Here is a 24843-nt window from a genome sequence, read left to right as displayed (position 1 = left end):
AGGAGACACAGAAAACACTGAGGTGGTACACAATTTGTGGCATGTAAGAAAAATTTAAGAACTTGAATCATTTTGTTGAATATATGTTAGTAAAATTTCTTTGAAGTATACCAGTTACATTTAGGGGTTCATGGGATAAAAACTTACATAGTTTACATAATTATTTAATAATAATGATACAGACCATTATTTGACCAGTGGTCGCTTGTAACAATGACTCTAGATATGAACATGGAAAGCTGTTTATTGTATGAAAACCTTGGGAATTTTTCACACAAATACTAGGTTACAGTAGGTTCACAAACCAATTTATGTCCAACTTGTCAATGCACCGCAAAGTATCGAGTACAAAATTGACTTGTGTGTAACATTGATTAAAAATACAACATGGAAAATGAAGGACCTCAATGCTAACGGGTATAAGTGAATGAATTCAGTGGATATCAGAACTTAAGAGGACAAGTGAATATTTCAATATCAGTTTCCTTACTAGGTATGATACCCTTCACATTTAGACCATCAACTTGAAGCTTGAACGTTGCCATGTTCCATCACTTGCCATTTTTAACTTCCAATTCAATCATTTGACCAACTATGCTTATCTAATTGTTTGTACATGATAAACAATGTAAAGTCAACATTTTAGATCATAGGGAAAATTAAGGTTGGTTATATTTTTATTTTTAATCGCCATTTTTCTTTTTTTTTTTTACTGCTAAAACCCGAGATGTACATTTTCAGTGTTATGCTTCGTCAGTTGGAAGTACACACAAAATTGTTCATGAAGAACAAGCATGTACGTAACTTTGACTGGGCTTTCTGCTAGTCAAACACATTTCCAGTTACACATACCATGGCATTCCAGAGTTTCAACATGTATTCCAAATACCAATCCTTGACTGAACAATACTATGATTTCAAAACGTTAACACAGAGTTCTGAACACAATGTCTCTCCAGAAGTCAGTGTTAGTAAACGATAATACAGCACATTTAGACCTGTGTGTAATTGTGACACCAGCGGTCTTTGCCAGTGCCCATGTCATGTTACGAGCACCAGTAACAATCCACAGTGCACCACACAACATCTCCATTTTTATCAACAAAGTGAATCATGTTTTGATCAAAGATAGTTTAAAACGTTTGACAGGAGGCCTGTATAATCGGAACCGAATCCAAGTTTAATAATAGGATTAAAATAGGCGCGTAATCATGACCACATCCTCAACACTGCTGTGACTCGTCAAAATTACCAGCAAGTCAGCAGTGCAGTCAGGAGACACAGAAAACAGCCTGTGCACTAGCAATAGAAAACAGTCGAAATTCACCAATCATCTATCCTTCAACGAATCAAACAAGAAACCATCTAATTCTATACAAAGTTGCTTTTCATCATTGCTAGTAACTTGTCCGTTTGAGATCAAAGCTTGTAAGATTTTGACATCATTTTCTTGAAAACACTGACCAGGTTCTACCGGCCCCTTCGTGTTCCCATCAAGCTCAAATGCTGCCATATGCTGGTCGTATGTAAGCCGAAAATGGTTCTGGGTGATCGATGTCGCAAAATAGTCGATTGACCGTTTTTTGTTATTTTGTCCAAGTCGCTCAAACGAAAATATGACCGACACTTAAAAATCTAAGTCAATATTGTCTCCTACTCCTTCTGAAGCAATTTATTGATCCTTATATGATTATTTTTGGGAGATTATTGCATCAATTCCAAATATATGTATATATATTATATATATATATATAATTATTATATATATTATGTATATATATATATATATATATATATATATATATATATATATTATATTATATTATGGCGGCACGGTGGCCGACTGGTCAGAGCGTCAGCCTCACAGTTCTGAGGAGCAGGGTTCAATCCCCGGCCTCGCCTGTGTGGAGTTTGCATCTTCTCCCCGTGCCTGCGTGGGTTTTCTCCGGGCACTCCGGTTTCCTCCCACATCCCAAAAAACATGCATGAATTGGAGACTCTAAATTGCCCGTAGGCATGACTGTGAGTGCGAATGGTTGTTTGTTCCGATGTGCCCTGCGATTGGCTGGCAACCAGTTCAGGGTGTACCCCGCCTCCTGCCCGATGACAGCTGGGATTGGCTCCAGCACGCCCGCGACCCTAGTGAGGAGAAGCGGCTCAGAAAATGAATGAATGAATGAATAATATATATAATATAATATATATATTATATATATATATAATATATATATATATTATTATTATTAAATTATTATTATATATATATTATATTATATATATATATATTATATTATATATATATTATATATATATTATTATTATTATTATTATATATATATTATTATATTATATATATATATATATAAAAACATGATTAGTAAAGGAAAAAAAAATAGGACCACTGAACGACACACGGTGTAAAGCAACCTTAAAAGTCGGACCAAAGTTTATGCCAGTATCACGGAGCGACATCTGGTGGTGGTGCGGAGATGATAGACTGTTTGATAGATTACCTAAAGATATATCTGGATTGTGCACTATTGTCACTTTGATATTGCATGTGTCAGTATACCCTATGCCTGTTCAAGATTTAATGGAAAGGGCACCAATCTTTTTGTCTAATCTAGAACAGACAAAAAAGAGATTTGTCCTGGCAGTGGCAAAATAATCCGACGTACATCGACGCCATAGGTGTTCCTCGTGGGGTTCCAAATCAATACAAATTGGCTGACCAAGTTGCAGGAGGATTTGAGTCTTTCATATGCTGGTGGTGTACGATTAATAAAAATGTTGATAGGATAAACTATATCCACTTCAATGTACAGAGATTAGGAAATTGGACTCAGAGTGGGTTGGAAGCTGTACACGAGCAGCTCAAAGCTACCTCTTTAATGACGTTCCAAAACCGCATAGCTGTCGACATGCTCCTCGCAAGAGAGGGAGGTGTTTGCGGTATGTTTGGAGAACAATGTTGTACATACATTCCAAACAATACTGCTTCGGATGGCAGCTTGACCAGAGCCATCGATGGTCTACGGACCCTCAATCACAAGATGAAGAGCCACTCTGGGGTAGACACTTCTTTGTGGGACAGCTGGATGGACGTTTTTGGTAAATACAAAACCCTAATTTCACCAATATTGATATCAATTGCTGTTTTTGCAGCCATTCTGACATTTTGTGGATGTTGTTGTATCCCATGCATTCGGGCATTAATCAGTAAATTAATCACAGCCATAACCCCCATGGAGAACCGTATGGAGCTGATGTATCATTACTGTTTGATGATAAAGATAATGATGATGATGATGATTTTGCTTTAACTGATTTGTTTCCTGATCCAAATGATTACGATGTTTAAACTACAACATTCATGTATGACAAATTTACTCTGAGTGTAAATGTATTTGTTTCATAAAAATGATTCTACAGTTAAAAATCGAAATGAAGTGACTGTAAAATGATATGAGAATTTGTGCAAATACATGATAAACAGGAGGGAAATGTTAGATATATTGTAGAAGTTATCATTTATTTGCTTAGCTTGCATTAGTATTATGGACAATTTTTAGAAAGAAAGATGTCTCGCCTTCAAGATGACTCAGCAGGAATCATCAGAGAGAAGGACGTGGCAGGTGTTGGTCCCATGTTTTCACCTTGAAACCCTACCCTTAGTGTATTGTCTTGTAGCTTCGTACGTTATGTCTTGTAAACTTAGAAACCTCCCTATTTTCAAATAAATGCAGGAGCGACGGGAGAGATTGTTTAGAGCGCAGAGGTGCAACCACCAAACGGGACCCCCACTACGCCTCTGCTGTGGCTAGAAATCCTGTCCATAAAAGTTAGGAACCGAATCGGTGAGAAAGGGCAGCCTTGGCGGAGTCCAACCCTCACCGGAAACGAGTCCGACTTACTACCAGCAATGGACCAAACTCTGACATTGGTCGTACAGGGACTGAACAGCCCGTATCAGGGGATTCGGTACCCCATAATCCCGATGCACCCACCACAGGACTCCCTGAGGGACACGGTCGAACGCCTTCTCCAAGTCCACAAAACACATGTAGACTGGTTGGGTGAACTCCCATGCACCCTCGAGGACCCTGCCGAGGTTGTAGAGATGATCCATTGTTCCACGGCCAGGACGCAAATCACACTGCTCCTCCTGAATCTGAGATTCAACTTCCAGACGGACCTTCTTCTCCAGCACTCCTGGATAGACCTTACCAGGGAGGCTGAGGAATGTGATCACCCTGTAGTTGGAACACACCCTACGGTTCCCCTTCTTAAAAAGGGGGACAACCACCCCAGTCTGCCAATCCAGAGGCACTGTCCAAGATGTCCACGCGATGTTGCAGAAGTGTGTCAACCAGGACGGCCCCACAACATCCGGAGCCTTTAGGAACTCCGGGCGAATCTCATCCACCTTGCCACCGAGGAGCTTGCCACCCAGGAGCTTTTTAACCACCTCGATGACCTCAACCCCAAAGATAGGAGAGCCCGCCTCAGAGACCCCAGACTCTGCTTCCTTATGGGAAGGCGTGTTGGTGGAATTGAGGATCTCTTCAAAGTATTCTCCCCATCGACTCACAACGTCCCGAGTCGAGGTCAGCAGCACCCATCCCCACTATACACAGTGTTGACGGTGCACTGCTTCCCTCTCCTGAGACACCTGATGGTGGACCAGAATTTCCTCAAAGCCATCCGGAAGTCTTTCTCCATGGCCTCACCGAACTCCTCTCACCCCCAAGTTTTTGCTGCAGCGACCACCAAAGCTGCATTCCGCTTGGCCAGCTGGTACCCATCAGCTGCCTCAGGAGTCCCACATGACAAAAAGATAGGACTCCCCCTTCAGCGTGACGGCATACCTCACCACTGGTGTCCACCAACTGGTTCGGGGCTTGCCGGCACGACAGGCACCGACCAACTTATGGCCACAGCTCCGGTTAGCCGCCTCAGCAATGTAGGCGCAGAAAATGGTCCACTCAGACTTCCAGCGTTCCTCCCGTTCACACCTTTCCAGGTCTCAGTGTCATTGCCCACATGAGCATTAAAGTCCCCCAGCAGAAGGATGGAGTCCCCAGTGGGCGCGCTCACCAGCATCTCCTCCAAGGACTTCAAAAAGGGTGGGTACTCTGAACTGCTGTTTCGAGCATAGACACAAACAACACTCAGGACCCGTCCTCCCATGCAAAGGCAGAGGGAGGCTACCCTCTCGTCCACCGGGGTGAACCACAATGTACAGGTGCTGAGGCGGGGGGTAATAATTATACCCACACCTGCTCGGCGCCTCTCACTGTGGGCAACTCCAGAGTGAAAGAGAGTCCAACCCCTCTCAAGAGGACTGGTACCAGAGGTGAGCTCAAACTCACACACCAACTCGGGCTCCTTCCCTGCCAGAGAGGTTACATTCCACGTCCCAAGAGGTAGCTTCAGTAGCTGGGGATCGGATCGGATCACCAAGGTCCCTGCCTTCGGGCACCGCCCAGCTCGCACTGCACCGGACCCCTATGGCCCCTCCCACAGGTGGTTAGCCAATGGGAAGGGGGAGCAACGTAACCCTTTCGGGCTGTGCCCGGCCGGGCCCCATGGGTGCTTGCCTTTGAGCAGCAGCCAGAGGCATAAAGCCCCAGACAACTTAGCTCCCAGGGTCATTGGGACACAAACCCCTCCACCACGATAACGTGAGGGCTCAAGGAGGGGCATACAAATGTATGATGTATAACATCTGCCAATTTCTTTTTTTTTAAGTGCACAGAAGTAAGTATTTTGTGCTATTTAAAAGTTTAAAAAATATTCCAGACACAATTTTCAGAATGTTCCTGAGAGTTGATGATAGGGATTGGCATCTCTGAATGTGCTAGGGACACATTACAGCTGTTTGGCAGTAGGTTGCGGCACGGTACCCGACTGGTTAGCACGTCCGCCTCACAGTTCTGTGGACCAGGGTTCAAATGGCCTCGCCTGTGTGGAGTTTGCATGTTCTCCCTGTACCTGTGTAGGTTTTCTCCAGATACTCCGGTTTCCTCCCAAATCCCAAAAACATACATTGTAGGTTTATCAACGACTCTAAATTGCTCGTACGTGTGAATGATTATGTGACCTGCGATTGGCTGACAACCATTCCAGGGTGTACCCCGCATCTCGCCCGCAGTTAGCTGGGATAGGCTCCAACATACCCGTGACCCTTGTGAGGATAAGCAGTGTAGAAAATGTATGGATGGGCAGTCAGTGAGCGTATATCCGTACTTGCAACATGAGTCAGGCACGCTGAGCCGTCACTGGGCAGTTAAGTGAATCAAAACATGCAATATGATGTTTCACCTTCACGGGGCGCTAGGCTTGCGATAGCCTCTGAAGTTTACAGTCCCCTCCAAAAGTATTGGAACAGCAAGGTTAATTCCTTTGTTTTTGTTGTACACTGAAGACATTTGGGTTTTACATCAAAAGATGAATATGAGACAAAAGTTCTGAATTCCAGCCTTTATTTCATGGTATTTACATCTAGATGTGTTACAGAACTCAGGGCAGAGCAGCTTTTGTTTGAAGCCTCTCACTTTTCAAGTGAGCAAAAGTATTGGAACAGACAATTAACTTAAAGTGAATTAGATTTAATATTTGGTTACTTGCAATAACTGCATCAAGCCTGCGACCCATTGACTTCACCAAATTGTTGCATTCTTCATTGGAAATGCTTTTCCAGGCCTTTCCTGCAGCCTCTTTCAGTTCTTGTTTGTTTCTGGGGGTTTCTCCCTTCAGTCTCCACCAAGTAAAATGCATGCATGCTCTTGGGTTAAGGTCCGGTGATTTACTTGGCCAGTCTAAGACCTTCCACTATTCCCCCCTGATGAAGTCCTTTGTGTGTTGGCAGTGTGTTTTGGGTCATTGTCTTGTTGCATAATGAAGCTTCTTCCGATTAGTTTGGATGCATTTTTCTGTAAATTGCCAGAAAAAAAAAAGTTTGTATCAGAATTCATTCTGCTGCTACCATCATGAGTTACATCATCAATAAACACGAGTGAGTCTGTTCCAGAAGAAGCCAGACCAGCCCGAGTCATGACATTACCTCCACCCTGCTTCACAGATGAGCTTGTGTGTTTTGGATCACAAGCAGATCCTTTCTTCTCCATGCTTTGGCCTTTTCATCACTTTGGTAGAGTTTTAATCTTGGTCCCATCAGTCCATAAAACTTTGTTGCAAAACCTTTGTGGGTCATCTCTGTACTTCTTTGCAAAACCCAATCTGGCCTTCCGATTCTTTTTGCTGATGAGTGGTTTGGATCTTGTGGTATGGCCTATATATTTCTTCTCTCGAAGTCTTCTTCGAACAGTGGATTGTGATACCTTCACCCCTTCCCTGTGGCATGATTTTACTGACTGTTGTATTTGGGTGTATCTTCACAGCTCTCACAATGTTTCTGTCATCTACTACTGTTGATATCCTGCCAACCTGCTCGATGTCTGTTGCTCAGTATACCAGTAATTTATTTATTTTTCAGGACATTCCAAATTGTTGAATTGGCTATGCCCAATGTTTTTGCAAGAGCTGTGATCGATTTTCCCTCTTCTCGCAGCTTCAAAATGGTTTGCTTTTCTCCCATAGCTCTCTTCATGTTTGCGTAACAGTAAATTCAGTTTTCACAGGTGAAACCCAAAGCCAAAAACAAGGACTATCTAATGTTTAAGCAATCAATCTAAAAGGCAACATGTGAGCAACTAGGAACACCCATAAGTTAATTTAATCATGTCTGTTCCAATACTTTCGCTCACCTGAAAAGTGGGTGGCTTCAAACAAAAGGCGCTCTGTCCTGAGTTGTTTAACACATCTAGATGTAAATACTTTGAAATAAAAGCTGGAATTCTGAACTTTTGTCTCATATTCATCTTTTGATCTGAAACCCAAATGTCTTCAGTATGCAACAAAAACAGGAATTGACCTTGCTGTTCCAATATTTTTGGAGGAGACTGGCTGTGCCAGCACTGGTCAAAACATGGTGAAGACTCTTAAATTGCCCGTAGGTGTGAATGTGAGTGTGAATAGTTGTTAGTTTATATGTGCCCTGTGATTGGCTGGCTGTCTCCCGAAGCTAGCTGGGATAGGTGCCAGCACGCCCGCAACCCTAGTGAGGATAAGCGGTACAGAAAATGGATGGATGGATGATTATGGGATGGTGGTGTTGTTCCTGCTGCTTTTGTCAGCAGTCACATCATTAATGAGTACAACGGAACCATTTCCATGGGCTCCTATATGGGCACCTTGCCATGACACAGGCTGTCACAAAAACTATTTTTTAATTTTCCCAAAAAGTATCACGATAAACGATAGTTTTTTTTTTGAATGCCATGCCAATGCCAATCATGAAAAATAAGGCCTGCCCTTAGTATTTTTTATTTTAATTTGCTTTTAAATCAGTGATGATGTTATTATTAGGGCCCTAGGAGCGACCGCTGCAACGGACCTATTGTAATCGTAAGAATTCTTCATTAGTAGAGACCGCTGCAAGAGTCCTATTGTACAACCCCAATTCCAATGAAGTTGGGACGTTGTGTTAAACATCAATAAAAACAGAATACAATGATTTGCAAATCACGTTCAACCTATATTTAATTGAATACACTACAAAGACAATATATTTAATGTTCAAACTGATCAACTTTATTGTTTTTAGCAAATAATCATTAACTTAGAATTTTATGGCTGTAAAATGTTCCAAAAAAGCTGGGACAGGTGGCAAAAAAGACTGAGAAAGGTGAGGAATGCTCATCAAACACCTGTTTGGAACATCCCACAGGTGAACAGGCTAATTGGGAACAGGTGGGTGCCATGATGGGGTATAAAAGGAGCTTCCCTGAATTGCTCAGTCTTTCACAAGCAAAGATGGGGCGAGGTTCACCTCTTTGTGAGCAAGTGCCTGATAAAATAGGCGAACAGTTTAAGGACAATGTTCCTCAACGTACAATTGCAAGGAATTTAGGGCTTTCATCATCTACGGTCCATAATATCATCAAAAGGTTCAAAGAATCTGGAGAAATCACTGCATGTAAGCGGCAAGGCCGAAAACCAACATTGAATGCCCGTGACCTTCGATCCCTCAGGCGGCACTGCATCAAAAACAACATTCTACACGTGTTACAACAGCGTGGCTTCGTCTTCTTCTTTTTGTCATTATTCTTATTCTCACAGTCTATCACATTTTTGAGGGCCTATACATGTTCCGATTTGAACCAAACTGGGCCTGGCAAAAAGTTTATTTTTTAGTTGTTATATGCGATCACTAAAAAATGGCTCTGTAGTGCCCCCTAGAAATCTAAAAATCATTGGCCCCAACATCACGTTTGACTTATGGCTACGGAAATTGGTAGGCACGTAATTCTTTTTTTATAAATACCAGTTTGGCTCTTTTTTGACCATTTTTTCCACATTCACAGGGGTATATCAAATTTTAGTACTCAATTGTCCTCCAAAACCCTCTTCTGTTTGGGTGCAGAACTCATTTTACCCGTTATTCCTCTCAGACCACATTTGCCACATTTGTCACCTACATCACTCAAAGAGTACCCACTTACAGATCAGATGGTAGTATTCTGGCCATATGTCACACAGTGACTACACTGAGCAAAACTTTAAGCGCCCTTTGTATAAGTAAAGTCAGTATTGGGAAAGTTCATTTTCTCCATAACTAGTTAAAAAAAGAAAAACAAAGTTCAGTTCACCGTTCCAAAAATAAACTACTTCTGTTCATCGTTCACATTTTTGAACCAAGTTCACTTTCCAAAAATTTTACTGCCAGCTGCAGCTTTCAGCCTACAGTCTCAAAAACATGAGGAAAAATGTGTTGCTTGAATGGTCTTTTTATTTTTTTAAATGACAAATTAAAACAAAAATGGGGCTTTTGTCCTGATGCACACTTAACGCGTTTCTGACAAGTTCCATGACATCAGAGCGTCTTGCAACCCTTTGTGCAATGAGCTCTCATGTACAATCATCAGTAAAAATGCTTCTTTGAAGGTACAAACTTTTCAACTCCTCGTCGATGTAATGTACTGTTAAGCTGAGATAAGATCATAGGTTCTGCTGGACCACAGATCTGTGATTGCGGCGAAGTGGGTCACATTTGCCTCTTTTTTCCCGTCTAAAATGTACAGGTCTGAAAAAAAAAATGCAACCAGGCAAATCATATTTTGGGTCAAGCGTCCTAATGAGATTTTTGAATCCTGGCTTTACCACATCACTAACCGGGACCATGTCTTGGGGTGATGTGTTTTGTCACTGCAGCCGTAATCTTGCTCCATTTTTGACTTTTGTCAAATGGGATTAAATTTGCAAACAAAGAAGCTGTGGTCATTTTCTTCGGTGCTAGTTCTCTTGTCATTTCATACATATCACATGCAAGAAGCCGCAAAATATCGAGTATATTCAACAGTGGTGTGCATTGAAGGCCTTCAGAGCCTTCTCGGCTGGCCTAAACTCTATTAAAAGCACTGACCTACATGTACAAATGTATTACATTATTAATTACTAATTGTTATTTATTATATATAATATAACCATAAATATATAATATGTATTAATTTATTTCCAACAGTCTTTTGTTTTCTTAGCATTTGTATTGGCTGCCCAGCTTCCAGTCGTGTGTAGATTAATTTTTTGGGAGGTCCAATAAGATTCCATCTTCTATGTGTTGCCATGTCAAAATAATCTGCCCAGGGCCTTCAATGTCATAAATGCTGAACTATGCCACATACATACAGTGGTAATGGTTGTTTATTTTTTCAAACAATCAGATTTCAGAGTCAATACACAGGGCTACCTGGAAGACTCCGAGTGATGTCGGCATTTCCCCGTCCTCGATTGGTTGCTTAGAGCAAAACTGCCCAAAATGGCTGACGGAACAGGACGAGAAATCCTCTTGTTGACCTACATTATACATATACACATATATATATATATATATATATATATATATATATATATATATATAAATAAAGTGGACATTGTGAGGATAGGTCGACCAATACCATTGCTCGTTGTCTTGTTTTTACTCACTGAAGGCTTTACACTAGTTTGCACTTTCAGAGCACTCCACAATGAGCCACTATATTATACAGCGAGTTTACAGATATGAGCAGAAGGAAAATGGGGTGGTTTTGATCTGTAAATCAGCATCTCTGGTGAGTGCGATATTTTCTGTAATGTTATTAGACAAATACATTGATTGAGAGCTGCTCAGGACGGCTATACGCTGCAGCAAGTCAAATTCGCCACTTCCTCAATTGTCTCTAAGACATAAAATCCTGTCTGCAGTGAGACTGTACATGACCACAAGTCATTTGTTAATCTTTATCATTTAAATGTTGCCGTGTGCCTCCACTGTTGTAGCGAACCGGACAGCTCAGCCACCACACCAGCCTGCCGGCGGCTAGAGTAGTCGCCCGCGCTCCGGTACACCAGTTTTGGAGCCCGTCCTACTCGCTACACCAGTGTCCCATGAGGGCCCTCACAATGGAGACACTTCAGGAAAAGAGAACAGTTTATTACATGCGCTAGCTAATGAGCTTGCCAGTACGGCGTCAGCTCGTCCATTGTCACCACCTTACATGGTTTTGTCGTGTGTGCGTCCACATAACAAAGCATTCGGGAAAGTTAACCGTTTAATAGATATTGCGACAGTCAGTTTATGACTGCGTGTGACTGCGTGTGTGCGTGATCCCCAAAGAGCACAGACACGTCCGTGATTGACACCTGAAAGTTCCACACGGCGCACTCAGTGGACATGCCCACACAGCCCTCCAGGCTGGAGGGTAGGCTCGATTTTCATGATTTTGAACCTTATTTTCTATACTTGCTATTTTATTAATTCAGATTTGGTAAACCTGTTAACAACACTCTTTGGTGTGTCAAATTTACAGGACATTTTTGGTTGTTTACTGGGTCTTTAAATATAAGAACATCACATCATTCAGGCAGGCAAGGCATGTTTTGCCCAGCTGTGATTGGAGCTCACTTAGATTTTATTCATAATAATTGACATTTAGCAGTAGACATTTAATATTTAACATATCTTTATTTAACACTATTTTATTTGCATATTTGTATCGTTTATTTGTACACCAAAATGTGACAGTCTATATGAATATAAAGAGAAAAACAATTTGATATTTGCTCAGTCAACAGAAAGACATTTTGTCTAGGAGCAGTGATGGTATTTGCATGATATGTCCTGTCTTCAGCACATTTGGAAGACAAAATGATATTCAATTAGACTGCATAGGGGAGCAAACTCTTTCTGCTCATGGGCTGCATTGGATTTTTGAAATGACACCAGGTCATTTGTAGAAATAGTGTAACAGGAAGTTTATTCCAATAATAAAACCATAATAAGTATTTCAATAAATCAATCAAGCTATAATGTAATTTAATAAAGGAATGAAAACTAAAAAAATAATAAACACAATCTTTACCAATAAAAGAATAATCCTTTCCCATGTATGTGAATATTTCTAATACATTTTATCATAGTTACTGTAGCAAACATTGAAAGTGTAAAATGTTAGTTGTATATGGTACAGTGTTTGCTCGAGGTTTACATTGGGTATTTTGACAGCTGCCCGAGCAGATGAAATGTGCTCACACAGCGCTGTCAAATGTTACGGAACGCCTGTATTTTGTTAAGGAAATCACTGAACGGTGACTCGTTCCGGCTGTAATTGCTAAATGTTCCGGATATTGGGGGCGGAAAACTGTGTCCGACATTACCGACCAGTTCAGCGCTGTGTCAGGCCACCATGATGCTTCAGACGCTGGCCAGTACAAATTTCATAAAGTTATTCAATGAAATAAACACTATATTGTGAGGGGAAAACAGTCAGGATCAGTTGCCCAACCTCCCTGCTTTCTGCTGTTCAGGTACTAAGGGGAATGCTTGGTACACGCTATTATATTATGCCCCCTGGCTACCGAGCCGCAGTGGCAGAGGTTTTCTTTGTCATGAACGGAACAAAGGACAGGACCCAAAATGCACGACTCCAATTCAAATGGACAGTTTCAAAAAGAGAGGTTTAATAAACGGGCAGAGGTCTGTACACAGGCAGGCAATCCGCAAAGACAACAGTATCCAAAAAACGTGAGTCAAAAAGGCAAGCTCAATAATCAGAACTCAACTTACTATGAGTCCGTGACGTGGAAACAAGGAATGCTGGAACGTGACAACAAGGTACAACGAACTGGCGACCAGAAAGAATGAGACACGAGGTTAAATGCATGGGGTAATTTGGGTACAAGGCACAGGTGGGGAAGATGCTCTCAGGAGCAGGTGTGTACGAGACAGGGGAAGACAACAACCAGAACACACACCCATGACACTCACTAATCATTGCCTCCATGGTAGCGAATCAGCTACACTTCTGACAAGTATCATTGTCTCTTTAGCGTATATTGGTTTGGATAAAAACATAATTAATTTAGGAGAAAAGAATAAGCCGGAAGCGACGGCTGCGTTACTTCCTGTTTAGCATGATTTTAAGTTTCAGCGTTAAAATCAAATTATTTTATCTTGTAAAAGGGGCACCATGTCTCTATTTAGATGTGTAAAACTTCAGGACAAAGTGAAGAAAACCTCAGTCTCGTAATCTGAACGTTGCTACAGGACTTAGAATGAGTTCTCGAAAACGAGGTCTTTTGTCAAACCCAAACACACACAACTGATACAGGTAGTGTATTTTAATAGAACATTTAATGAAATGTACAGGAGAACAATGCAGGGAAAAGAAAAACAAAGGACTAACGAACATTGGCAAAGAAGATTGAACTTCTGCTGTGAGGGTGGAAAGAGCCTTCGCGGTGACAATGCATATCGCTGGGAATTCCTCTTGCCGTTAATTTAAACCGAAATATGCACCAATCTGTACTTCAGTAGACCGGAAGTTGGATTTATGTTGCGTGGAACACAATTTAGGCAGGCTGGTCGATCTTCCGAATGTTTGGCCGGTCCGGTCCGTATGGGCAACAGGTGGATTTGACGGAAAAGGGAGAAGAAAACAAAAGAAGAAGCAAGAAAAAGCGTTCCAAGCGCAGGGCGGCCAAAGCCCGGGTGTTTCTGTTCGCAAGGCGGTCGGAGCAGGCGTCCGCCACACGTTTCCCTCCCGAGCTTTGCCGTAAGCTGCCCAGGCACCCGCAGGGGGAGCTCGGGGCGCTGGCAGGGTGCCCTGCGAAGGGGAAGGGTCTGATGTGTCCTCGTGTTGAGAGGTGGGGCTTCCTGGCTGAGCCAGTCTTTGGCAGCCAAAAGGGGGGTGGTTCAGTTGACAAACAGATTTGACATCAGACATTCAAATTTGCAGAAATACAATCATAGTGGCGCTGCTGTGATGGTAAACACTGGGAACGTTCATGCAAAGTTTTTAAAGTATCATACAACATTCAAATCCGGTGAAGAGTGTGATTAGTGGTAACTTTTCAATCGCTGGGTGAAGCAACTCTCCACCGCCTGTGGGTGTCGCTTGTGTCCCATCCATGGTCCCAGATATCTTAACAAGTTGCATTTGAAAGAACAAATGGCCTTTTGAACTTTTATCTTGGCATGAGAGGCCAGCGGATTTTCAAGCTTTTCGGGTTGGTATCTTGAGCTCTGCACACAGGGGGTCTTCTGAAGCCTGGGAGTCCAGGTTTCTGGGTTAGCTCCTAATTGATTTAAAGTCTGGGTGAGGAGTCAGGATTCCTCGTCTCCACTTTGTTGAGTTCCTTTGGACTGGCTGGTAATTCATTTCGCGTCCGTGTGAGATCAACCAGGCATCCCTGTGGCCGTCTGTCTCGGCGGGGGAGCGGAGACAGGGAATGCAGTCCTAGTCAGAGGTTGGGGTCATGGTGCCATCTGGTGAGAGCATGTCCTTTTACGTATACCCCCTTTGTCGGCTCGATGCCGGATCGAGGCGACGTCTCTTTGGAAGATGGCACAGGTTGGCATGAACACAACAATGCATTTACCAAAGTACAACATTAGTGCGTATCACCCCCCCTTATGGCTATAACAGTTGTCCATGACAACTTATTACTTAAGGTGTGCCTGTATGTGCATCAGGATTGACGTGTGTGGATATTGGGATGGCAATTTATATTGGGATGGCAGTAAGAACAGTAATTCTGGGCAGGGGCGAAGCTAACTTTAAGGGTAAACATTAACTAGGTGTACTGTTCTCGGTTCTCTCTTTGGTCTTCCTCTAGCTCTCTTGCCTGGCAGCTCCAACCTCATCATCCTTCTACCACTCTCTCTCCTGTGTCCAAACCATCGAGGTCTACTCTCACCAACTTTGCCTCCAAAACATCTAACTGTGGCCATCCCTCTGATGATCTTATTTCTAATCCTATCCAGCCTGGTCACTCTGAGAGAGAAGCTCAACATTTTCATTTACGCCACCTCCAGCTCTGCTTCCTGTTGTCTCTTCAGAGCCACTGTCTCTAATCTTACATCATGGCATGGCCTTACCACTGTCTTTAAACTTTGCCTTTCATCCGAGCAGAGACTCTTCTGTCACATAACACACCTGATACCTTCCTTCACCCGTTCCAACCTGCTTGGTCCCGTTTCTTTACTTCCTTACCACACAATGGCTCTGTACTGTTGCCCCCAAGTATTCGGAGTTGTCCTCCACCCTCTCTCTCTCTTCTCCCTGTAGCCTCACTCTTCTCCCTCCACTCCTCTCAATCTTCATTCCTCTCCTTTCCTCTCCAGTGGATGCTTCCACCTGCTTCCTGCTTTCCCTGCAGAACACAATGTCATCTGCAACCATCATGGTCCATGGGGATCTGTGGTGATATGCTGGCTGTTCTAAGTAGTCTTTTCTGTAAACGTCTGCTCTAAGATCAACAAAGCCCTCCTTCCTGGGCCTGTCTTAGCTCTGTGTGCATTCTGCACAATTTTAAAAAAATCATTAAAATGTAAAGCAATAATCAAATTATAAAATGAACCAAAAAAAAAAAAAACATGGTTATATAATAAAGATATAATGCATCCACTAAATTTAATGCTGTCACATACTGTACAGCCAGGATTAAAACTGAGGCGTTTTGAGCCACTTTTTGTCAAATGCAGTCATTCTTTGTTTATTGTCCGCTGATGCAGTCATGAACGCAAAGGAGAAAATAAATTAGGACCAGCCTTGTGTTAAGTGCTAAGAGTCTCACCTGTTGCTTCCGAACAAGCAGACTCTACAGCAGACAAGTGTGTGTCCTCAGGACGAGGCTTTTTCGTTATTCGCTTGAAATAATTTTCAATATTTATCTGTGTGAATGAGATGTCATTCACATCACCTGACGAGCAGAACCGCTTCATGCAATACGAATATAGCACGAGTTACTACTGTCTTTGTACATGTTTAGCTTCTAGCTACGTTAACAGAGAGACAGCGTAATATAACATGTATTCGACCTGTTAGAACTTCTGTCCTTGTTTGGCAACATATTTGTAGCATTTTTTGTTTTTGTTTTTGTTTCATCTGTTGTGTCCCTTGCGATTTGCCCTGGTGGCGATGCTCGTAGGTGGGTGCCCGTTTCGTCTTGAACCTCTTCTTCTCTGGCAGACCAAGCTGCGCGTCCCGGCGGAGGTGACACATACCTACTGACCGGCGTGTATTGACACGCTACATTCACAGCGAAGACGAACAGCTAGCGGGAAAGTCTATTAGTGGCGGCAAAAATTCATGTGTGGTGCCCAGCCACAAATAAATGTATATGTAGGAAACCCTGTACTGATTTGCCTGCTGTTTTGCTCTTCAAAGTAGTGATGGGCACGGCAGTTCTTTTGAGTGTACTGAATCATTCGAATCATCTATCCATCCATCCATTTTCTACTGCTTATCCGGGTCGGGTTGCGGGGGCAGTAGCTTTAGCAGGGACGCCCAGACTTCCCTCTCCCCAGCCACTTCATCCAGCTCTTCCGGGGGTATCCCGAAGCGTTCCCAGGCCAGCCGAAGGACGTAGTCTCTCCAGCGTATCCTGGGTCGTCCCCAGGGTCTCCTCCCGGTGGGACGTGCCCGGAACACACCCTCTCGAGAGGACTGGTACCAGAGCCCAAGCTGTGCGTGGAGGCGAGTCCGACTATATCTAGTCGGAACTTCTCGACCTCACACACCAGCTCGGGCTCCTTCCCTGCCAGAGAGGTGACATTCCACGTCCCTAGAGCCAGCTTCTGTAGCCGGGGATCGGATCGCCAAGGTCCCCGCCTTCGGCCACCGCCCAGCTCACACTGCACCCGACCCATATGGCCCCTCCCACAGGTGGTGAGCCCATGGGAAGGGAGAGCCACGTTACCCTTTCGAGCTCTGCCCATGGGTGCAGGCCCGGCCACCAGGCGCTCGCCTTCGAGCCCCACCACCAGGCCTGGCTCCAGTTGGGGCCCACGGTGAATCAGTTCATTAAAAAGATTTGTACAAAAGATTTATTCATCGAATCCTCCAGTTTTTTTTCACAAAATAATTCCTTCCTCATTCAGTTCATGATCCTCATTCAGTTCATGATCCATCCCTGAGTTTCACGTTTACCGAAGGACTATGCGTTGTTGTTATGTATTGTAAACTAGGAAAGGCGGGGAGATTATTAAAAAAAAAAAAAACAACCTTTGGCTAAATTATCACCTACCTATCTCTCTCTCAGCAAATTCTCAAACACCTGGCTTCGGTTGTGAGTCATGAACATGCGTGCAGTGAGCTCAGCAAGCGACCATCCTTCCGCGTCCCCTGACGTCCAGCAAGGCTCTCACCAGCCGTTGTGACTTTTTTGCATTCCACCGCGGTGGACAGCATCGCTAACACCATCCCCCGCCAGCCGGGCTTTCTGCTCACTCACCTTACTTAGTGGAAAGCGTCTTTGAGTGTCTTGAGAGGCGCTATATAAGTTAAATGTATTATTATTATTATCCATCCATCCATTTTCTGAGCCACTTCTCCTCACTAGGGTCGCGGGCGTGCTGGAGTCTATCACAGCTATCATCGGGCAGGAGGCGGGGTTCACCCTGAACTAGTTGCCAGCCAATCGCAAGGCACATACAAACAAACAACCATTCTCACTCACATACACACCTACGGGCAAATTAGAGTTGTCAATTAACCTACCTTGTATGTTTTTGTTGATGTGGGAGGAAACCGGAGTGACCGGAGAAAACCCACGCAGGCACGGGGAGAACATGCAAACTCCACACAGGTGGGACCGAGGATTGAACCCCACTCCTCAGAACTGTGAGGCAGACGCTCTAACCAGTCGTCCACCGTGCTGCTATTATTATTATTATTATTATTATTGTTATTAAATAAATCTCTTTAATCATCGCATTAGTGACACAGAAGGAATGATATGTATGTGTATGTATATACATGTATTATTAGTTTACATTTATTTTAACTGTGTGCTTGTTTTTATGTGCTTGACTGACTAAACAATTTGCCGTTAGCTTGAAGCTGCTAGTGAAAGCTATCCCCGCAAGGACGTCAGGACTCGCGGGGATACCACTGCGTAGTATGTTGTTCCTTGCGCAAACAAATCACTCATCATACTAGTACATCACTCCTTAGCGGATCACAAACGAAGACGTTCAACTGATTGCGAACGATACGTTCAACGAACTAATCACTCTCCAGTTCCTCAGTACACCAGTTCACTGAACGAATCACTCGTCAGTTCTTTAGTACACCAGTTCAATGAACGAATCACTCAGTTCACTTAAGTCCCTCCCCTGAACGAATCACTCTTCAGTTCTTCAGTTACTCAGTACACCAGTACACCGGTTTACTGAACGAATCCCTCTTCAGTTCTCCAGTACACCAGTTCACTGAACGAATCACTCAGTTCACTTAAGTCCCTCCCCCGCTTGCACGGCGCTGCCTGACGCTGGCTGCTCATTGGTCATTCGCCAAAGTGAGTGACAACGCTGGCGAATCGCAAATCACATGGCAGTATGTTTAATGAAGTCCCACCCCTGCCTGCACGCTGGCTGCTCAGTGGTCATTCGCCGAAGATTCAGAAGTGAGTGACAGAACGCTTCAGCAGTTCCGTTTCCCCTCCCAGCCGACTCGCTCGCCTCACAGCGGTGGGCGGCGGCCAAGCTAAAAGAATGAAACATTTCATAAACTGATTCCGTTCAGTTCGTGAACTAAAAAAAGATTTGTTATTCTGAACAAAACATTCATGAACGAAACAACACGACTTCAAAGTTGGCTAATCTCCACTGTAACGTGCTTCCAGCCAGACCTATGTGACAAGTGTACTGTACCACCCAATCACTTTTTTTGTTGGTTTGCAAATTTATGTAATGATAGCTTATCAGTTAGCATGGCATCTCCGGCTGTCTCTCGTCTTATCCTCTGCCCGTCCTTAGTGATAACAATACTTGTCTAAAAATTTTGCTTATTCTCTGTGATGGATGCGATGATTTGTGACCTGTGCTGTGTTGACAACGGACATGAGGTGCAAGTTCGCCTCTGTGGCTCAGCATTGTATTTAGCCGTGTTAGCTGTAGTGCGTAGGTAGCTGGGGGGGGCATGCGACTCCTCTTAGGACCTGAAACGGTAGAAAGCAGCGATGTTGACAATAGGGATGCTCCAGTTTGGGATAACCGAGCCAGTACGATAAAAGTGCAGTTAGGTGCAACAGGACAAGACACACATAGTCCTCAGAGTCATTTGCCAGAAGTATGTCATAGAAAACTTTTAATAAATCTGACTCTGTGCTACGTAGCATTTTAAAATCTGATCTCCAGGACATCATGTTTATCCAAAGGTCCAAAAGCCAGATGACAGACTGCTATTAATAATAGCCAAAACCGACTTCTCTATACTAGGGAAAAAACCCTTAACAAAGTGAGGAGAAACAAAGTCATAAGGGACCATATTCTCCCATTGGTGCGTAAGTCTGTATTTTACGCGCCTGGCTTGCGCGCTTTTAAGGTGCGCGGATTCTCCGGTTATGACTTCTGACACACCCAGCGTGCATACCTGGATAGTTTGTGCGTAACGGTTTGAGAGGCGTGACTCATTAAAGTCTGCAGGAGGGTAGAGTTCCCTGAATGTAGAGCTTTCGTGAGAAATGGGAGTGCCATTAAAATCCATTTGGGAAATATCCATCCTTCCATCCCTACATTTTCATACACCTTATCCTCACTAAGGTCGCGGCCATGCTTAAGACATTCACTCCCATTGACGGCTTTAGAAGTCAAATGACCATGTTAACTGGGAAAGCTGGCAGTGAATGAGTTATAAGCTTATCCAAGCTATATTCGGGCGAGAGGTGGGGTACACCCTGAACTGGTCGTCAGCCAATCCATTTGGGAAATATGTCACATTTAAATGTGAAATTAAACCCCGTATGAATATTACGGAAGTTAGGCGTCCTTCCCCAGTGAGACATGGGCACTTCTTGTCGAACGGGCTACTTGGGAGGAGCATATCATTTTGTATTCTCTAATCTCTATTAAATACATAATGTACAATAGATAAATTTAATCCGTGTTTGGAAGACCATCAATAATAAAGCGAGTGAGCCAGCTATTGCTAAGCTTTGCCCAGGAACCATTCCAGCACCACACACGTCGGCGTGTCACTTAAATGGATTTTACGACCGGCGATGACCAAATATGAACAAAAGGATTCCAAACCTTAATGCACCATCGCGCCCTCAAGATGACTGTTCTTTTGAGCGGCTCTTGCAGACAAAATCAAACAAATGCAGCATATTTGAAACAAAAGTGCCGCTCGCAGCTCGTGGATGTATATTAATTAACTAACATGACAAAATATGTCGATGTTCGGCTATCAATTGGTCTAATGTGGTAGGGACACAGTATGGCCATTGGGCAGTCGGTGAGTGTATATGGCCAGGTGTCCGTCAGCATGCTGATTCAGCCGCTGGGCCGGCAGCAGCCGTCGGATGCTCGGATCACGGGAGGGAATCACAATGTGCAATATGACTATAGGACATACTACAGCCTCTGGAGCGTGCATGAGGAAATGCGCTTTAGCCTTTGGCAGAATACACGCAAGGCCATATATGAGCGGGAACGCCCACACTTTAGGGTTACTCCACCCAAAGTGCGCACATGACCAGAAGGTGTGCAAATGATAGAACTAAGTAAGCGGCAGTATGGGCGCAAACAGAAAAGCGCAGAGCTGTGCGCCTTTTCTAACTTAAGCATACGGGAGAAAATCACCCAGGGAGAATAAGGGGGAAGCCGTATCCAAGTGGTTAAGACTGCCTGCCACCTAGTGACAGAGCCATGATATTTTCTGTGGGGTGGCCGGCAGGTAGCCAGAAAATGAGTGGGGTGGCCATGAAAGCGCTGACAGGGTTGACTGCTATGCAAATTTAAAAATTCAACTCTGGACTTTTGCCCTGAGAAATCCTTTGCAACTGGACCCTTCTGAATTTTAATTGATGATCCTTGATTTAATCCTGAGGTGGCAGCAGTGCACTAAACTATAAATAAAGAAGAAGAAGAGACGAAGCAGTAAAGTGACGTCATGTTGAATGGATACTGATACTGAAATAAAGTGACTAAAAAAGGAATTGCAAGACTGATTCTTGAGAATTCCACACCGACCAAACCTGACTGTCCGGAACAGGTAGCTCATACAGCCACGGCTGGCTCTGTAAAACTATTTGCATGATCGCTCATGCAACTGAGCTAGCTGCTAATGCTAACGTAAACAAAACTCGTGAAGCACTTTCTACCTCGTCCGCAATCGGAAAACTACAGTCTTGTTGTCTTCCTGCCCTGTTCACGGAGTACGTTTAGCTGGAAGGGTAACTTCTTCCCAACCCGTCCTTGCATGGTAAATAAGTAGAACGGCGTGATTCTCTTTTTAGCCTCCAATTGGGATATTGATTGCGCATTCATTGAGACGTGCAAATTTGAATTATTGCTGTAATAAAGATGTTTATCTTTGTTGTTAATGTGTTTCATGTTACCAGTAGTTTGTTGAACATGTGCCTTACCTGTCACATTTACGGTTATGGTGATGTTGAACTTTTATGCTTTTACTGTCATTATACTACTTGGACTGTAGGTTGTGTCATACAGTGACCCCCCAGTCAATTCAGTTGGATAGTTATAGCAATAGGGCTTGGCATGTTAATAGCAAATATATTTTTTTAGATTATAGGGATGTTATGACAAAATAGTCTATATTCTTTTATTATATTATCCAATAGTTCCTGTGTTATTTTTATGATTTCAATAGTTCTTTGTTCGTGTGTGACTTTTTCAAATGGACCGAGTAGCTGAATTGTTTTTTCCTCCCTTACCTCATCCTGTCTCAGTGGCTCTACCAGCCTCCCTTTTCTCTCAAGGACAAGATAACTGTGTGAATAGGCCTTTCTTTCTTGACTCACTCCCATTTGACTTTAACTGTGCGTTGCACTTCCGTGTCGTTCAGAGACGGGGAGAAGCGCAAAGCAACTGCAGGTTCCTCTCTGACTGTCTCTTTGCAAAGATTTCATTAAAATGACAAAAGACAAGATTGTTTCCTGATTTAATTCCAAGTATTGGACAAGACTGTGTGGTGGTCATGTTTCTTGTCATAACAACACCCCATTTTAGCTGTTTTATATTGGTAATGAAAGTCATTCTGTCCAAAACTGAAAATATACTTTTTGGCCATTTTTGTCCGAAATATTTCAGTGGCTGAAATCTAGGTGCATTACTAGTTTAAACCCCAACAATAACTTACACCGTCACTTGATGGACAGTCTTCTTTCACATATTATTTTACTTCACTGTGTTGTTTATGTTAGGCCCCTTTGCTATGGCTCAAGACTTAATAGAAGAGGGAGGCATTTTTTTTGACGAACTCAGCAAACTACGAGCACTAGAACCAGATGTCAGCCAAAAGACCTCAGAACTCAAGGATGACTGCAGAGAATTTGTCGACAGTAAGAACTGTTTTGTTCTTGACACAAATGTTGATTAATTCCCCCATCCACTGAAAACATTATTAATATTCCATCTTTTACAGAAATTGGACAGTTTCAGGAAAAAGTTGGATGTCTAATTGAACTTGTTGATCAGTTGTCAAAAGAAACGGAGACAGAAAAGTTCAAGGTAAAGTTGTGCCTTTTTTTCCTCTTGATGTAGACTGCCATCAACTCTGCAAGTGCCACTGGTATCATGGATTCTCTAATTTTAGGCCATTGGAGCAAGAAACCTGCTGAAGTTGGTGGCAAAGCAAAGAGAGACACTGCAGCAGCAGCTTCAAGCTCTCATTGCAGAGAAGAAGACACAACTTGAAAGGTAAATGACAAGTAATACTTCATATTAGAACAAAATCACTAGCATAAGTAGTTCTGAGCAAGGTTATTATAGTCATGGGTGCACATAATTTTCCCCCGGTTCTCAAAAGAGCATGAGATTGTTGCAGTGGTCAATCAGGGCGCTACGGGCACCGCCCGACTGTTCAGTAATCACATTGAAGAAGAAAAAAGTCTAATAATGAAAATTAAATATTACAATAAAAATACTACAAATTACATTATTTATTTTTAGATGAGTAGGATAAGTAGTATACTGTTAATTAGTCAAATTCATTTGTGTACATTGTGTACATGATGTCACTTCTAGTTTGGGCGCTTAGCCATTGTGCTCAGATGTTTACGGTGTTGTTAAACCGGGACACACGGGGTGTGGTCATGTACAATGCAAAAGATATTGTCGAGGTACTGCTTTAAATTCCAGCACCTGCAGCCAAAAAGTTCAATATTACCGATAAAGAGTGACTGTTAAAGGGACACTGTAGAACATTTTCAGTTGTTTACTGGCCAAAAGCCATGTCTGTGTTCATATATGTGTTACCATTGGTGTATAATGATCTCTGCTAATAATGTGATACATTCTCATAAGCAAAGAATTTGATTTATATATACTGTACAAAAGAGTGGTGACCCAGTAGGGGAGCGCCTCGACAGTCTGGTATCTCGAAACGACAGCCGCCATATGGGACAAGCAGCACCAAATGCGGGATAACAACACTGTTCCCTGTGATTAAGTGCAGAGATTGGGACACTGGAGGAGAAGATGAGCTTATTACCATAACCTGGCAAATCTGCACTACTGCAGCAGCAAAATGGAGGACCATGGATATGCAATGGAAACAGTTAACACCATCAACGAGAAAGCGAAAAAAGCAACTTAAGCAGCAAAGCATTCAAAAGAGGAAAAAGGTGGAAGGAGCTCATTACAGAAAAGGATTTTAAAAGGGACGCTGAAGTTGCCAGATTTGTCCTCAAAAAGGATTTGGAAATGTGTTGACATGCCGCGTTGCATCACCATCTCGGGCAGTATGGGTCTCTTCTTTACAACTGAAGACGTGCTTGGTCGCAGTTTTGCTTATTACCTTCATATTTTGTCATTCGAATTTAAGTATGGTGAGAAGTTACTCTGTTACATGGTGCGGCAGCTCGTCACATGATCGTAAAAGGGAAAAAATCGACAACGGACTACATTTTTACGGCTTTCCTAATTGGCGGTGGCAAGAAAGAGGGAATAGAGGAAGATACAGTGGACAAGATTAATTTTCACCGTGTCCACCGATTGGGAGGCCCTCGTCCAGGAAACCGACCACGTCCCATCATTGCAAAACTTTAACACTTTCAGTAAAAAGTGTTTGTAAAATCCAAAGGTCGGGAGCTCAAAGGGACTTTTTTTGGACTGAACGACCAGTTCCCCAAGGAAATCAACGGAAGGCGTACAATTGTGTACCCTTTGATGAAGGATTACCGCGACAAAGGCAAACAAGCGTGGTGAGTTGTCGACAAGCAATATGTCGACGGCCAACTGTTTCGTGATGCCAACGTCACGCCCTGGCTCTTCTA

At 43.1% G+C, this 24843-nt stretch overlaps 1 protein-coding gene across 9 annotated transcripts in view; it reads left to right on the top strand.

The window, feature by feature from the left end:
- Window positions 1-24843, top strand: part of LOC133411275 (intraflagellar transport protein 20 homolog) — a 92689-nt gene that overhangs the window by 24414 nt on the left and 43432 nt on the right. For 8 of the 9 annotated variants that reach the window (XR_009769647.1, XM_061693420.1, XM_061693422.1 and 5 more), the window contains 3 exons: window positions 22771-22908; window positions 22992-23077; window positions 23163-23266. Coding sequence is in view for 8 of the 9 variants with exons in the window: in XM_061693420.1 (XP_061549404.1) it covers window positions 22771-22908; window positions 22992-23077; window positions 23163-23266 (328 nt within the window). In the remaining variant the exon portion in view is untranslated. Of the gene's footprint in view, window positions 1-18146; window positions 21600-22770; window positions 22909-22991; window positions 23078-23162; window positions 23267-24843 lie in introns of those variants that run through there. The other variant, XM_061693428.1, reaches the window with a different exon arrangement.

This window comes from Phycodurus eques, chromosome 13, assembly GCF_024500275.1.
Source record: "Phycodurus eques isolate BA_2022a chromosome 13, UOR_Pequ_1.1, whole genome shotgun sequence".
Classification (NCBI taxonomy): Eukaryota; Metazoa; Chordata; class Actinopteri; order Syngnathiformes; family Syngnathidae; genus Phycodurus; species Phycodurus eques.
This window is presented reverse-complemented; position numbering and strand designations above follow the sequence as displayed.